Source organism: Microtus oregoni, unplaced genomic scaffold, assembly GCF_018167655.1.
Source record: "Microtus oregoni isolate MIOR12 unplaced genomic scaffold, Mior012 000007F_ref0000211, whole genome shotgun sequence".
In the NCBI taxonomy this organism is placed as follows: Eukaryota; Metazoa; Chordata; class Mammalia; order Rodentia; family Cricetidae; genus Microtus; species Microtus oregoni.
Genome location: NW_024543066.1, coordinates 16,437,851 through 16,454,981, shown reverse-complemented (window position 1 = coordinate 16,454,981; position 17,131 = coordinate 16,437,851). Strand labels below are relative to the sequence as shown.

The 17,131-nt window shown below is 42.8% G+C and overlaps 1 protein-coding gene across 1 annotated transcript in view; it reads left to right on the top strand.

Moving 5' to 3' along the window:
* Mrps9 (mitochondrial ribosomal protein S9) overlaps window positions 1–16,743 on the top strand; it is a 47,882-nt gene extending 31,139 nt beyond the window's left edge. Inside the window, exons 5-11 of the mRNA XM_041656086.1 lie at window positions 374–453; window positions 7,955–8,022; window positions 8,740–8,815; window positions 11,004–11,172; window positions 12,089–12,197; window positions 14,258–14,427; window positions 16,472–16,743. Coding sequence (XP_041512020.1) covers window positions 374–453; window positions 7,955–8,022; window positions 8,740–8,815; window positions 11,004–11,172; window positions 12,089–12,197; window positions 14,258–14,427; window positions 16,472–16,563 — 764 coding nt within the window. The 3' untranslated portion in view covers window positions 16,564–16,743. The remainder of the gene's footprint in view (window positions 1–373; window positions 454–7,954; window positions 8,023–8,739; window positions 8,816–11,003; window positions 11,173–12,088; window positions 12,198–14,257; window positions 14,428–16,471) is intronic.
* Window positions 16,744–17,131: the final 388 nt, after the last annotated feature.

Genomic DNA, 17,131 nt, shown 5'->3' with positions numbered 1-17,131 from the left:
CTCCAAATCTCTTCATATGCTCACTGACTTACTGACTGTTAGGATTTACTTGAAAACTGTGGGACCTGAACATTTTTGTTCTAACAAAGTAATGTGGATTATCTTATGAGATTTTATTTAAGACAAATGAAATAGATATTCACAGAGGAATATTATATTAAATACAGACAAAGTTTTATGCTAATTGATATGAAACTAAATATCCTAAGCATTTACATATTCAACATGCTAAATACATGAATTTTAAATGTGAATACTTTTGATATTTTAGATACTTTTGATATGCTAATCTGAATCACAGATATATCCCATACTGAGTGAGGTTAAACTCATAGTTTGGTTAATCTCTGTAAATGTTTTTGTTTTCATTTAGCAATCCAATGGGGAGAAGATGGCCGTCCATTTAATTTTCTCTTCTACACTGGCAAGCAATCATACTATTCATTAATGCATGTAAGTATCTTCATTTATAAGCTATAAAAGTATTCTAGAGGCTTCTCTTAGCAGCAGACTATCTCAGTTGTGGACAGAGGAGAGCTTGTTGAGGCCGGACTGATGATGAAAGACCCCTGTGCTGTCTGCTGCTGCATCAGAGTCTTTATTCAGAAAATGCTCTTGCTCGCAAGCTCAAGTTGTAGCGATCCCTGTGTGCAGTTTGAAGGTGGATAAGGAGGGCCAGGCACTGCGTGCTGTCAAATTGTGAGGCCATATATTCCCCTCCAGACCGCTGTTCATTTTGCTTGTTATCATATTAAAGTTCAGCCTTGCATTGGTGAATGCAGTGTGTGAGGGAGAATCCAGATCAGGCAGAGAGGTCCTACTGTGCTTTGGCTTTGGAGGATGCTGGGAAGTTTTTGTTTTGCTGCCTTCAAAGAAAGCTGTTGGGTAGTGTGTGCATGTGAGGGCAGTCCCCAAAACTGCTGTGAGAACAACAAGTTGGATGCCAGGATCCATTTTGAAAGACAGAACCCATTTTATTTTTAGAACATGGTGTCAAGTTCTGTTTTATCCATAATGTGATTTTTAAAGCTTTAGAAATATTTATGGGGCTTCCCATCCACAGTCAGAGGCTGGAGTGGCTGCACGCATTCCTCTGCCTTTAGACATATCTGCTGTTTATTTGTGCTTCACAAACCCAAAGGACAAAATCCCCACTTGTCAGCTACATTTATTTCTTAGGGAAAAAAAGAAAACCTTCTTTTCGTTTTTTGTTGACCTTGGGCAAATGAGCTTCTTGCCCTGGCAGAAATGAAATGAATGACAACTGCAGAGTGTGTCTTTGCTGAGTAATGGGGCTGTGCTCCAGCTTCCACGGAGGCTCCCGTGCACAGCCTGCGGCTGCCCGAGGACCCCTGCTGCTCATTTAAATAGGTATGTCAAATCTGCCTCCAAACGCCGCTGGTTTGATCTGTGGTAATATTTGTGAAGGTTCCATATGGACTTGAGCCCCCTGCAGTGCTAAGAAATAATGTACAACGCTTCATGGTGCAGACGCAAATTTCCCCTGAAAAGGGATGCAGTGCTGCGCTTTAGCTGTCGGAGGGGGATGATGGAGCTGACGCGCTAGGCCTGTCAACTTGTTACACGGATGGGTTGCACGCAGCGAAGCTGTGGAAAATCTGTGCCTTTTAACTTTTCTACTTAATCACGGTTGTAGCATTGCCTTTAGACTGTATGCTACATTAATTCTCTTCCTGCCTTCTGCCTTCATCCTAAGTTTCACGGAAAAAAGTAAAGCGGGCAGGTCTTACAGAGGAGCCTTATCAAACAGCTGTCATCTGACAAGCCATTTGCATTTGTTTTGGCTGAAATGGAGCAACCCAAGGGCAAGATACTTTGTTGCATTCCATCATAATGAAGAAATTACACATTGTGTAAGAGGCCTGCCTTTACTTTTAGTTTGCTTGTGTGCTTTAAAAGGTCTTGCTCCTGAAACTGATGTGTTAGAATTTTACCATGCTCTGACTGAAATGTCAAATTATATCTGACTAATAAATGCTCTTCCCCTGGATCGGGCTGTTTTTTGTTGCACATAGAAGAGCACATTACATTTCAGTGAACTCGGGAAATCCCCCACGTTTGCCAGTCGCATCAGCATCGCTTAGGGCGAATGCCATTAATTACAGCTGCAGCCACACCCATGTCACCTCGTAGAGCAGACAGATCACTGGCTCCTGAGGTGCTCGGACTCTGAAGTCGCAGATAAGTGTTTGCTGCTCAGCCTGCAGAAGCACTTTCATGCTGTAGTGAGCACTGCACATACAGTCTAACGGTGAGACTTAGACCAGTTTGCAGGCTTCCTCTCCTTTGTTCTGCCCTATCATCCGATAATGGGGACGCCTTCCCTCTGTCCCCGGGCAGCATGGAGAGCAGCCCTTGTAGACTGGCAGACCACAAAGCCTTAGGAATAAGCTTTGTTGCTACCATTTGCTTTGGTCGATATAATTTTCTCTCAGGATGACAGGGAAAAGACACTCAGCCAAGCAGTGTTTCCCATATCTGTGACCAGCTATAATTGTAGAAGGCAGGGCAGTCCATGGTCAGGCTTTTTGACAAGGAAACAGATCTCATGCCTGTGTGCAGCTGTGGGAGGAGACCTTTCTGAGCTCCATTAACCTTTCTTACTGTCTGTAATCGTGCTGAGTCTTTTTAGTATGGGTGGCTGTTTGCATAGTAAGTATACATACCGGTAACTTTATAACTAGTCAAAGATGGCCCTGAGGCACTTTCCAGTTAAGAACAGCATATAAAAAGCTAGGCATCCTGATACCCACCTTTTTAATCTCAACCCTCAGAAGGCAAAGGCAGGTGGATCTCTGAATTTGAGACCAGCCCAGTCTACATAGTAAATTCTGGGCCAGCCAGGGCTACATAGAAAGACCCTGCCTTTTTTTTTTTTAAGTCAGTATATAGCTAGGCATGATACATACTTGCAACCTCAGCAGTTGCAATGCAGGGGCAAGAGGATTGCTGCAGGTTCAAAGCCAGCTTGATCTGCATAGTGAATCCCAGGCCAGCAGAGAAATGTAGCAAGTCTGTCTTGGTGGGAGAATGACAATGAAAAGAAATGCGTAGCTTCTTTGTCCCCATTGGGAAGTGAGACTGGATGGGAAAATGTACATGAAGGAGGTCTTGCTGCTCTGTGGTTCATTTGTAGGTCAGCTGGGCCCCAATTTTACTGTGGACATAGTGACTCCTATGTCTTCATAGGGTAACTCTGTAAAAGCCCAGTTAGTAGGATGTACATCTATAATGAAGAGATGTAAAACCATCCTGACACCACAGCTTAAACAATAGGAAATGCTTTCAAGAAGTAAGAGTCTTCCTGGGTTTTGTAGAGTGGCATTGAACAGCTGAAAGGGCCTAGCTAGGTGCCTGACAGCATGGCCTGAACCTGCCCTCTAGATTGGGGCTTTCCATTCCGTCAGAAGCCATTTCAGCAGTAGGCCTTGTAGACTCCACCAGCATGAGCAGCTGCAGCCTCAGTTTCAAGAACAGAGTAAGGAAAGAGAGAGAATCAAATAAATTTCCTGAAAACACTAAGCAAAGCTAGAGGACAAAGAAGAAGTTTAAGCATGTTCTGTGTGTCTGTTTGAAAAACAGAGTTGGGGTGTGGCTCTGTGGCAGACACCTACCCAGCGAGTGTGAGTCTAGACTCCATCCCGAGCACTGCAGAATCGAAAACACCAGAGAGCAGATATGCAAGCTGGGACTGCCTAGTGAAACCCTGTATCTATGACTCAGGGAGATGACCAGGGGCTAGAGCAGGAGTGTAGGCTACTGTGGCCTGTGGCCTTAGCTCCGCTTTCCCAGAGAAGTGTCAGCCTGCCCAGGATGACTGTCCTGGTGGCAGATGTGGTAGTGGATGGGCCGTGTTTGTGGAATTCACTACCTAGAAGTGGGTTGAAAATTGTTAGTTTTGTTTACCTATACCCTTTTAAAAGTTACCTATGATAACTTAAAAAGAAGATGTTTATTTGACACAGTTTCGGGAATTTCAGTCAATGTTAAATTGGCCCCTGTTCTTTTGGACATGTGCAAATGTTCATCTTGCAATAGGGGAATGAAAAACAAAGGAGACCAGGGACCATGGTTCCTTTCAGAGTCATGCTTCCCATGACCAGAAGTTGTTTTGTGGGTCCCAGCTTCCTATAGGTGCCTCCTCTCAGCTGCATTACCTCAGACATGGAGCCTTAACACATGGGTTGTGGGGTGGGGGGCAACACTATCCAGACTGCAGCAAAAGTCACTTGCACCTTACTACAGGAGGTAGTTATCTGACTTACATGGAGACCTGCCTTGCTTAGGGTTTCTAGTGCTGTGAAGAGACACCATGACTACAGTAACTCTTATGAAGGAAAAAATTGAATTGGGACTGGCTTACAGTTTAAGAGGTTTAGTCCATTATTGTCATGATGAGAAGCATGGCACCAGGCAGGCACACATGGTGCTGTCCCATGCTGGGACAGGCCACGCAAATAGTGAAATAGTGTACTGTCCTTGTCAGCGTTATTTAGACACACGTCTCCAAAGCAGGAAGATAAAGCTTTGGTTTCAGGCCTGCTATATCTCATACACTCAGAACTCAAGAGACTTTACGTAAGCTTATTCCAGACTTTTAGGAGAGGCTGGCTACACGACTCTGAAAACAAAAATGGAAATTTAATATCATGTAGAAAGTTCACTTACATTTGCAACTCATTTTATAGTAAATAATAGAGTATTTTCAAAATGCTTCTTCAGATTGAAGGAACTGTATGGTCACTGACATTTACAAATATATAGGAGTACACACACGCACACACACACTAAAAACGTGAGAAATGAAGGACTAAATAGCTCATTATATATTTACACTGTTGGGTTAAGAAAAAAGTCCAAAGTAAAACGAACCATTCTGATCTCTGGAAGTTTTACGTGAAGTTTTACGTGACCTGCTGTGACAAAGCAGGCTTTTCCTGACAACTGAGTAAGAGGCTGCAAGCCAGGGGCCTGGGACAGAGTATCATGGCATTTGCACTTGGCTTTTGTGTTTCTGGATGTTCCTTGTGACCTCGTGGTAAATGTTTAAAGTTCTTGGATATACTATTGTCTTTAAAAGTGTAATTAAAATAACTGTTATGTGAGTAACTGTTTAAAGTCTGTGGAGTTACTGTTTTTAAAAAGTCCTTACTTTGCTGAGGTATATTTATATATGTGTTGATTTAAGACTTCTTGGCAGCAGGAATTAATTCAGCAGTCTAGAGATAGCTTTAGTATATAATTTCTTCGTATAAGAATAATTACTATTGTATACTTTATATACCCAAAGTATACAATTAGGAAAATAATGTTTTAAAAATAGAATTCAACTTGCTGCCTTTGTTAATTTGATGAGATTACTTATTTTGTAGTGGTGCAGATATTGTAATGTATGGCTTTAATTCAAGAAGTAAAATTCTGTGGGATGTGAGTCCAAAGCACTCTGGTGTCCTTGCTGCTGGCAGTTAGCTTCCCGGAGTGGCTCATATGACCTGAAGTGAAAACTCTTGCCATTTTATGTCAAATGGCATTCTTGATAGGGAGACCATTCACAGAGGGGTGACAGGGGTCTGCAGTAGAAACATGCCACTTGCAACTTGAGGTGCATCGAATTACATTGGTGTAATTCACGTGATTTTGTTTACACCAGTGGCCAAAACACTCAAGGTGGCTATTACTTAAGACGTTGATTCTCTGTGATTCCGTAAAAAATTATGAACTGTCTAAAATGGCAATTACTATTGCTTCCTTACTATTTTGTATACCAAATGCAATTGACTTTTCCTATGCTGCCCCTCCAATGAACTATTATTTATTTACCCTTCCTAAAATTTGAATTTCCACATGATGAGTATAACCCAAACAAATTTGGGAAAGATACTGTGATTCATACTGTTTAGGCTCCAAGAAGGGCTTTTGGTTTCAAATTTTCTGTTCTCAACCTGAGCATCTGGTCTTTTCAAATGAAGGCACCTTCTAAATTTGACTCATACATTATGGAAATCTGATGGCACAAGGGGTGGATAGGCTTGCTTTGATTTTATGAAATATTAATCATAGCTGTGATTAATGATTCAGCATTTCACATCTGGGTTATACCTGTCATATTTGAAATTACACTATTAAGTACAGTATATAAGCTTAGTGTAGGTGGGGTCATTCTAATTCTCTAGTGTCCCTTAAAAATTAAGTGGAAGTGTAACAATATACCAGAAGCTACCCGTGATAATCTGTGACGTTGACAGTTCCTGACATATTTTATACCCTCAAGGATTTTTCTATGCAAATTGGGACACATCTCTTCAGGGAACTAAAGCTATAGAATTTACTTCCCAGAGAACTGCTGCTTTTAGCTAACCACAACACAGACCTTGAAGAGTCATTTCTTAACACAAACAGAATGCATGGAGGTGGAGCACCAGCACAGTGGTTTCTTACACTAGCAGAGAGAATACATGGGAGTGGAACACAGCACAGTGGTTTCTTACACTAAACTGATTCTTTAAAGCGCCTTTAGCCACTGCTATAGGCCAAGCACTGTGTTAAGTTTTTGGCACACATTTTCTTTTTGAGAGTATAGTTCAGCGTAGAGACTCCCTGCATGCTCAGCTCTGGATTCATGGCCTAGAACCTCCTGCTGAAGAAGTCCAGGGAGCAGCGGGTTGCTCAGTTTCACCCAGCCCAGACACTTATCATTGGTGAGCGGAACTCACTGCTTGACATTTGATGCACACTTGTCATACTTTCCTTCACATTTCTTTACTGAAATCGTGGGTGAGTAATTATAGGTATAAACAACACCAGGAGGAAATGGTGTAGTGAGAGAATATTCCTAGAAAAATACAGACTTAACGTGAAAATTAGGCTGTGGAGGAGTATATAAGTTGGGGTGAAGGCACTAGCTGGGTTCAATCCCGCGGACCCATGTAGAAATGGGAGGGGAGAGCAGACCCCACACAGGCACCCATATACAGACCGTGCACATGCAATAATAAATAGAATTTAGGAAAGGAATGAACTGAAAGCTGCTGGAAAGCCATTGGAAATGGTTAATTTACCAGCCTGAACTTTGACTTGAGACACATCCAAGAGGAAGGTGTGTTCTGACCGAGTTGGTGTTCTTATAAGTTACATATCCCTGTCTGTGTTTGAAAGCCACGCCTCTGGCCACTGCAGTCTTAAGTACAAGAGCTAGCTGACGCATTCTTTTTCCTGGAGCACCAGCTCAGGCAGCGCCACTTGCACACTGACACGCTGTGTCCGTCCACTCGCTACGGGTGAGGAAGGCTCCTTTCCTGGAAGGCTTGACCAGTGTGCTGAAAACATTGTCATTGCTACCCCATGGAGTTTTCCCCTAATGTGCGTTAGCTGCTGGGAAGCCCTAGTGGCAGAGCATTGCTTAGCAAAAGTGAAAATCAGAGTTCAGTCCCTAGCACTACACACACTGGCTGAAAGTACCCTAACCACAGTCAAACAGGCTTTTAAAATTTTAGATTGTAAGATTCAATGTTAGGTCAGTAGTTTCTAAGCTCGAGGTGCCTTAAGTTCACTGGGTCTAAGTGTAATTTACTACATAAGTTAGGATTTTTTCCTTAGGGTAAATTTGTGTCCTATTTGTGCAACTGTAAGGAAAAGACATGGTCAACTGTAGGGAGAAAACACATTACAGAGTTTTGTTGGTTTAACCATCCTCACAGGTGTGAAATTTTAAGTTGTTATAGACTTTTTAAGCCAGTTAGAGTGTTGTAAAGTCACATTGAAATTACCGCCCCTTGGTTCAGCTGAGAACATTTTATTAAGACACATTTTCCTACTCTGAAGCTAGATTGAGGAGGGAGCACTTAGAATAAGGGCTGCTCAGGAAAACAATAAAATATATTATCAGGAATACTGTACCATCTCTCATTCCAGCTGTGTATTTTCTTTGCTTTAGGAAGTGTATGGAAAGGTTCTCCAGCTAGAAGCGCGCAGAGGTCCACTTTCAGAGAAAACTGAGTCCAAGTAAGTTCTTGTCGTCCATTGCTGGCATGTTGCCTAAGATTTGGACAGTATTTCAACAGTAGTCACTAAAGTTAAGTTTCTAAATGGTGATTTTTATTTAAGAGGAAACATACTGAGCTTATTTTTATGTAATCTAATTCCAAACTTAGGGGTTAAGTGGTATTTAATCACTGTTTTGGATTGTGATGGTCTCAGTGTTTTATGCGCAAGCTGCATGCTAACTCATCGTTTGCGAATTTCAGTGGTTTGTGTTTCTGTTCGGCCGATCGATCGTTCCATCAACCTGTGCATCAGCTTTCTACAGGCCTAGTGCATTTCTTCTTGCACAAGACATCTTATTCAGCTTGTTCAACCTGTGACTGTGGCTTTGGTTTTTTCTGGGGACTTTATTACTGCTTCAGTTGGTTGATAGGAGAACACTGGACCCTTTATGTCTTCCTAGCAAACTACACAGGCACAATCATAAGCTTTAAGGCATCTGGTAGCCTTTAAATGAGTTTGAGAGTGACACACTTAACTCTCCTAACAAAAGGTTTGCTCACACTGTATTTCTAAAGGAGATTGGGGGAATCGAGTGTTTCTCCAAAGTGGTGTACGAGTACTCCTGAATAACATGAAAATTTGTCTCCACATCATGAATTGCTACTGTATGTAGGATCTTTTGTGATATAACTCTAATTGCATGCTTAATTAAAAATATATGTGATATTTTAACAGAGACCTGATTGGCAGCAGATGGCTGATTAAGGAGGAACTAGAAGAAATGTTAGTGGAAAAACTGTCAGATCAAGATGTGAGTAATTAATCTTTTTAATTTAAGGGGACCTGTGTCATGAGAATGCAGACAATTGCTGTATTAAGATCCTACTAGTGATGCTCCTCAGAGCCAGGTGTTCCCCAGACACTTAGCCTTGTTCTTACCCAGCCCTTGTTGATTTCTGCAGTCAGGAAAGTGACACATCTACTCTCCAGACCCTCCTTTCCTCTTAGAAGTGCCCTCGTGGCTTCTGCCGGTGGTTTTAGGGAGTACAGCAGATGGCGCTTTTTGTTCTCTTCAGTAAGGCCAACAGTTAATCTCATGGGCTAATGATGAATGCAGGGAGCCATCAAGTAGAAGAGGATACAGCGCACCTTCATGCACTGTGTAACTTCCTCACGTGCCGGTCTTGTGGGCAGTGGTTTTACCTTTGGAGCTTACGTTAGCTGTGTCACAGACACTTAAAAAATGCTCTAACCTGCATTTCCCAGACCTGACAGACCCTTGGAGAGTCACCCAGGAATTTAAGATTAACAACCTCCCTCTGTGAACCTGCGTCCTGTAAAGTTCATGACCCCATTTTAGGTCTGAATTGCATTTATTGTGTTGAGTGTTCTAATAGAGCCCAGCATTATCAGGGAAGTTGGATATATACATATTTAGATGTAGAGTCAAGGTTTATACTCCCCAATCCCACTGTGACAATGGCTAGTAATGCTGGTGCCTTGCCACCGTGGGATTTAAGTTGTGCCCCTTGCTTGTTCTGATTTAATACCAGAGAAGTTAGTAGCTTGGGAAAGTTGCAGTTTGCTTAGACAAGGTGTTCGGAATTTGGATGGTGGCCGATCTGGAGGTGAGTGCTAGGGTCTTAGCTGCTGGGTCCTGCTGTGTGTGAACTGAATTGGAAAGATCTCTGTTTCTTCAGTGAATGCATCGTTTCTTTTTCTTCCTCTTTTCCAGCCGCCACTTTGATTTTTGTAAAATTCAGGCAGTTTTGTCCGTTTTTCCATTTGGGGAATACTCCAAGGACTTTAGTGCCAGCATATAACTATAAAAACAAAACAGCGTAGGTGGTCATCAGAACGCCTGGTGTTAAGAGGAGTCCTGGACACTATGTCTGTGACCATAAAGCTGAGGGTAGTGGGACTGGTGTTTAGCTTCCTAACCCATAGCCTAGCTCATTAACAAAGCTGTGCTATGCACAGTGAAGGAACTGTGAAAATATCAAGTCCAAGACACAGCTGTGTAGCTGGCCTGGCAGCATGGAGCATGAGTGTGTGAGTTCTCCTACTCAGACCACACATGCCTGCCTTTTCTCCTTGTCTCCCAGGAAGCTGCACCTGAACCATTGTTCTAATACTAACTGGACTCCTGAGATCCTTAAATGTTTCACATTATCCTGGAAGGATGTTCACTGGAAAGGCAATGCGGCAAAGTTGGGTGTGACTTTTAGGGCTGGCAGGAACAACTAAGTCATCAAAAACTGGGCTCAACGATCCATATTAACGAAGGCTCTTAAGTATAGTTGTTTCCTTCTCCACAGACACTCTAGAGTGATTATTCGGGCTTCTAATTTTAAGGGGTTAATACCAAGTTGTTTACTTTCTAATCACATGTTCAAGAACTATTAAAAAAAATGCACAGAGTAGCAAGGATAATTTATTTCAAGAGGTTGCCCTTTAAGTCAAGTATCTCTTGAATTTTTAAATAGCTTGATTGTTCGGTTTTAAAGGAAATCATAAACATTAAAGTAACACAGCTTGAACAGCCAAAAATATATTTGCCAAATGTATTATGAAATATAACTTAAGGGGAACGTTTTCTTGAAATCAGACTCTTTTGCTATTTATATCTGACTGGAAATTATTTCTAATGTTCCTTTTGATGCAGTTCTATTGACAGAATAGAAGTTGCACTTTTGAAGATCATCTAAATATTTTTGAAAACAAATTTAAATATCAATTTCATAATCATAATGCAGAAAAATTGATTTTTTGAATGATAAATCCCTTTGTTTTTTTGAGAGGGAAGCATAAGCTCTGAAGATCCACGGAGAAAGCAATGCATCTGCATGCTGTTTTAAAAGCAGCATGAGGATGCAGAAGTGTCACCCTGTCAAAATTCATCAGGAAGGCAACATGGGAAAGATCAAGTATATAAAAATAGCAAAACTTTAGCAAATGCAATTACACTTGCTTCTTCTAATGAATCCTATTGTCTGCAGTATGTACAGTTCATCCGGCTGCTGGAAAAGTTATTGACATTGCCGTATGGTCCTGCCGAGGAGGAACTCTTGCAGAGGTTCCGCAAAAGTGTAACTGTTCAATCAAAGAAGCAGGTGATTGAGCCCGTGCAGTATGACGAGCGAGGAATGGCCTTCAGCACCAGCGAAGGTAATGACATTCCACAGAGAGACTTAAGTCCACTCAAGACTCAAAAACCGATTCTTCTTATGCTATTGCTCTCCAGGACCTATTGGTTTTGTTGGGGTTTTTTTTATTTATTTTTGTATTTATTTATGTATTTATTGCCAATGTTACATTGGGTTTCCTAATCCTAAGACTCTATTGGAGTTTTTTGTTTGTTTGGTTGGTTGGTTGATTTTTGATTTTTTTCTTTTAAAGCAAAAAAACATAAAAGCCTAAATCTATACTCTTACAAGGGAAAGTGTGGATCCACAGCCATGCAATCATTAAACTATTTCATGTTTTCAACCGGTAGAATCAACAAAATATTTGTGAAAGGAGTTCTCGGAAACTCCAGATGCTCAGTGTGTGCGTTTCAGATGTAAACATGTGATGTGAAAACTTGAGGCCTCAACTTGAGTTTTCCTGGATTCTGAGTGAGGACATTAGACATGATCCCTCTTTCAAAAACTGACCTGTGAAGTATATTTATAGTTCTTAAAACTTTAAGCTCAGTCTTTTAATGCGTCACTGTGAAGTGCCGCCTTTCCTAAGGACTCCTTGCGTTTCTTTTCAGTTGTGTTTCACTCTAATGTTTATGTATTCTGAAAAATTTCTGTTGATTTGGTTTTTATTAATTATAAAAAAAATGTGAGTTGTTTGCTGTTTCTGTTGGAAAACAAATGAATGTGAAGGTCTTGGTTCTTGAAACAAATTTGAAATTATAATTACCTCCCAGTCGAGTTTATTTCCTTGGCTGTCATGTGAGTCACCCTTTACTTTTGGATACTTTTGCATTGGTTCTAGAACTTTCCTCTCTGCAGGTTCATGCAGTGGGGAGCGGTGGTCTTCCTGGGCTCTCTGACACGGTCTGGAACTCCCTTGCCGGCTTTTCTGTCCACAGGCAAGAGGAAGAGCGCCACAGCGCAGGCGATGGTCTATGAGCACGGAAGTGGGAAGATCCACGTGAACGGAGTGGATTATCTGCTCTACTTCCCCGTCACACAGGACAGGTGTGGTTTTGATTCCTGTTTTAAGGAAATGATGCTTTAGAATTCATCATCATAATTAAGAAGACTGCGGTTTTCTCATTGTTTATCTGAAGGGTTATTTCTCTTCACCAATAAACTAGCTAAGCAGAAACTACTGCTATTTTTCTAGGTAGTTTTCAGATTTTTAGGAAAGCATTCCTAGAAGCCCCCATTAATTGACTCGTTTTGTCAGCTCCAATTTGAATATTGAGGCATATCTCACATTCTGAAATGCAGAGCATGCCAAGACGTAAGGAAAGGACATATCCCCTTCTGCTGGGAAGACAGGCGTCCGCAGAAAAGAGCAGCCTAGGAACCAACCCTGGCTTCCTAATTGACGAAGCCGAGAAGCCCAGGGAAGTGTGAGCAGCTCTCCGAGGCTTAGGCTTGTTTCTCCTGATTGTGAACATTAGGAAAGGCCTGCCGTGTCTTTTTTGACTTTCTCTTGTGCAGGGAAGTTAATTAGACACGTGTAGGGAAAGCAAAGAGACCTGGGGTGGGTATGTAAAGTCAAAAGACAAGTTTTTGCTGCATTCCCAGTGCTGTGTGTGTTATCCCTAGAGAGGCAGACATTTGTCATAAGCAGACATTAGACGTCTCATGCCCCTTAACTCTCCACCCCTTGGAACTCTCTCTTCTTGACAGTGGTTATTGTTCCAGTCACTGCTGTTGGGTTCGTGCACAGCAGAAGCTGCGTGATTATTGCCCAGCTCCTACTCCTTGTGTTTCCTGACCTGTGGTGGTGTTTAAGGGCAAACGGCTTAAGCTCTGCTCGTGCTTGTGTAGGAAATAGGGGCTGTTCTGAATAGCTACCTCAGGGAGTGTGCTTGTGTTCCTGTGTCAGGAAGGAATCCGTTCTTAATTCTGTGAAATACAGACTGAACTCACTCTGCCATCGCCTGCGCTGGAATAACTGGAGGAAGCTTAGGAAAAGCCAGAGAGGCCCACACCACAGGATGATGGTTTCACTAGCAGCAACAAGGAGTGGTATTTGATGAGTGGCCTGTCTGTCACTTGGTATTCAGACAAAATTCCTGATGACATAACAGCAAGTTGTAACCGTAGCTTGATCTATCTTCCAGTTACACCTTAAATCTTAACCAGCCTTGGAGCGCCTGTGTGAGTCTGCTTGCAGAGTTTCTTTTTCTTACACAGTGTGAAAAGTTGCATTTGAATCCCCAGCTATAGTCAACTCTCAGCTAACTGGAAAATCGGCTTCATTTGAGGTCTAGAAGCTGCAGTGGCAGAGAAAGCAAGCAAATACAGTACAGATGGACTCTTCTAAGGAGAAGTTCAGGAGATAAGTAGCCCGGGGATAGAGTGCTTGCCTGGTGCACACAAGGCCTTGGGTAAATAAATAAAGTAGAAAATACAGCAGAGGAAAAGCGAGATAACCAAGTCCAGCTCTTTAGCAGAGGTGCCAGTGCGCATAATCTTGACAGCCTGAGTGGGAGGAGGCACAGGACCATGCTTGTGTGTGACCTCCTCATGGCGCCTGCCTGGTTTGCTCCCTGGCCCTGAGGGGCAGGCCTGACCATATATGCATCTTAGGGACTACAGTAGGAACGTGGGATTTGGGGTGGTCGGACACATCACAGTTCACCGTGGTTCTGGTAACATTCAGAGCAGAATTACGGAGAAGAGTATCCTACATTATGCAGAAGCATTAGAGCTCACCTCGCTTAGGAAAGCCAAATGTTAATTTATACATGGTCACTGAATCCTAGGCTGGATGCAGTGGGAGTTAATGGCATTCCTCAGCTGTAAGACTTCCTCACCAGGTGATTTTCACAAGGTTCTCATGAGATGATCAGAAAGGTCAGGGAGCTGCTCTACTCCGTCCATACCAAACTAAATCTGTGAGCCCTGTAAACCTCAGGACGCTCGTGTTTCTCTGTCCTGGTGTCAAGCTGATGGAGAAGTGTGACCAGTGTAACTGTGGCAGGCATCATTTGTTTTCATAACCATTCACAAGGTTAGTAGTTTATGAAATCACGGGTCTTCACAGGAGGCCTAACCCGTGTGTCTGTGATGTGCCTTAGAGAACAGCTGATGTTCCCCTTCCACTTCCTGGACCGGCTGGAGAAACACGATGTAACCTGCACCGTCTCTGGGGGTGGGAGATCAGCGCAAGCGGGAGCCATACGCTTGGCAATGGCCAGAGCTTTATGCAGCTTCGTCACCGAGGACGAGATAGAGTGGATGAGACAAGGTAGGTTGTGTGTGTGCGTGTGTGTGCACGTGCCCGTACAAGTGTGTGTGTGCGCGCGTGTGTGTGTGTGTCTACATGCACATACAAGTGCCCATGCATAGAGGTTGAGATAGAGTGGATGAGACAAGATAGGGGTGTGTGTGCGTGCGTGCGTGCGTGCGTGTGTGTGTGTGTGTGTATGAGTGTGTGTATGTACAAGTACCCATGCACAGAGGTCGAGATAGAGTGGATGAGACAAGGTAGGTGTGTGTGTGTGTGTGTGTGTGTGTGTGTGTGTGTGTGTGTACACGTGCACGTACAAGTGCCCATGCACAGGTCCTGCTGCTGCCCTGTTGCTATCACTTACACTAGTGTGAGAAAACTTCCTTTTGGGCTCTCTACACACTACTAGCTCCTTTCAGTCTCCAGAACCACAACTGTCGCCTTCAGTCTGGACTTCTACAGGGTGAACCAAGATTAAAGGTCCTCCCACCCAGCCATTGGCCCTGCTAGAATGTGCAGTTCTAAGGCCAGCGGGAATTATTTTGGCCTTAGCATAATCTTCCGTATAGCTGAACCAGCATATAACTCATCTGTATTCGAAACAGATTAGTTATTTTACTTTATCATAAGAATCAGTAATAATTTAATGATGGATGAATTTTTCCAACATTATTAGGGATTTTCTTTTTTTGCACTGTGATATTACAATTTAGTTTTATTTTCTTTTTCCTTTCATTTGTGAACCCATTACCTGTGCGTGAATGGAGGAGTCTCCACACTAGGATAAGGAGTGCACTTCATTCTTGCACTAGGATATTGCTTGCACATGTAGGAGCCATTCAAACTCGAGATGGTCTTTGCACCATCTACAGGAGAAAGCGCCGTGTGTGCAGCTGATGCAGCAGCCCTCAGGAGTCACTCAGTGCTTCAAACTTTACCCCTTTCCAGATCACACAACTCTACATGGTCTCCCTGTTCTGCCTGTAGCCCCAGGCACTGGGAAGTGCTTGTGGCTTAGGCTACTTGATTTTCTTTTGGAATGTGGCTTGCTTTTAAACAATTTGCCATTTTTATCAAGTTCACCAACTTGTGAAAATAAGTAGATAGTGAAGGAGGTTTGCATGCTTATGTCTTTGAATTTAATGTAGAATGTATCTGTATCCCATTCGACATTATTTTATCCTGTGAATCCCTACTAACTAGCAACCGGAAGCCCCGTGCCAATAAGAAGACTGCTCGGGTTAGAAAAGTAAAAAGGAGCAGGCTCAGAAGAGCACACCATTAATCCCAGGTCTACAAAGCGAGTTCTAGGTCAGCCAGTCTACATAGTGAGACCCTGTCTCAACAACCAAAAGACAGGTAAAAACAGTGCTGTGTATACAGTTAAATAAGGCCTGCGTGCTGCTGGTGTCTGTGATTACTATGGACGTTCCCTGTGGACCATAAGCTATTGCATGGTTGCTCCTGGGGACCAGACAGGCAGCAGCTTCCATCTAAGAGTGACTTTAGTCTTCTATAACAAACAACTTATATCCAAAAAATAACTCAAAACTTATTCAACTTCTGAACTAAAACACTAAGGAATGTCATTTTCACAGAAATTTTAACAAGATACTTTCTTGCTCCAATATGTTCAGCTGTTTGTTTCTATATGAGCCTTGCTGTGCTGTTAACAGGTGCCTGAGCTTCCTGGGACCTTGCTAACAAGGTGCGGTAACACACCCATAATCCCAGCACCTGGGAGACAGATGTGAAAATCACAAGGTCAGGATCCTTCTTAGAGATATAAAGAATACATTCGAGCTCAGTAAATAGTGGCTGGCCATGAAGAATGGCTTCAACCTAAGTTGAGCAGTATTGGTGAACCAAAGAAAGAGTCTTAATTCTCTTAGGATGCAGAAAGAGTCTCATAAAACATTGTTGGTGACGGGAACTATTAGTTTAGTTGTATGCCTCTGGGTTTCTCTAAGAGCAGTTTCTGTAAATGTCGTGCAGTTCACGCCCTTGTCAGCCAGGCAGCCTGTGTTTCCACAGCTCACAAAGGCTTCCATTTATACTGCAGCTGGACTACTTACTACGGATCCACGGATCAGAGAACGGAAGAAGCCAGGCCAGGAGGGTGCACGAAGGAAGTTCACCTGGAAGAAGCGCTAAGACTTTCACAGGAGAGCCAGGAGCACCTGTGTCTGTATGCCTGGCTCGTGGTAGAGCACAGTCAGGTACACTGACCAAGGGCAGACAGCTCATTTAGACATTGTTTTTAGTTTGAGTCATAACGTGATTTATTTTTAAGTGCTGTTTTATTGTGATTATCATTAAAATAATAAAAAATAATGTTAGTTTCGTTCTTTATTTTTTTAACTTTTTAAAATACAGGAGGGTAATTTACAAAATCTTGGCATATTGGGCTCGAAAGTTACAGTCACCCCATCAAGCATGGAGCTCTGTTTGAAGGGCGAGGCAGCCTACCACTGCTCACCGGCGATGCTAGATCCAGAGTAGGACTGGCCGCGCCAGGCTTGTTGTCCCACACAGGTGGTCATCCTTGCAGTGTGCTCTTAGAACTGAGCACTCAGAGTCCTAAGGTTGGAGGGAATGGGTTGCGCAGGAGCCTCTAGACTTGTGTGACTCTTGAGATTGTAGCCGGTGAGGGCGGTTCAGCCCCAGTCGCTGGACAGGAGCGTGGTGAGTCTGAGCCTATGTTGGATCAGTTTGGAGTTTG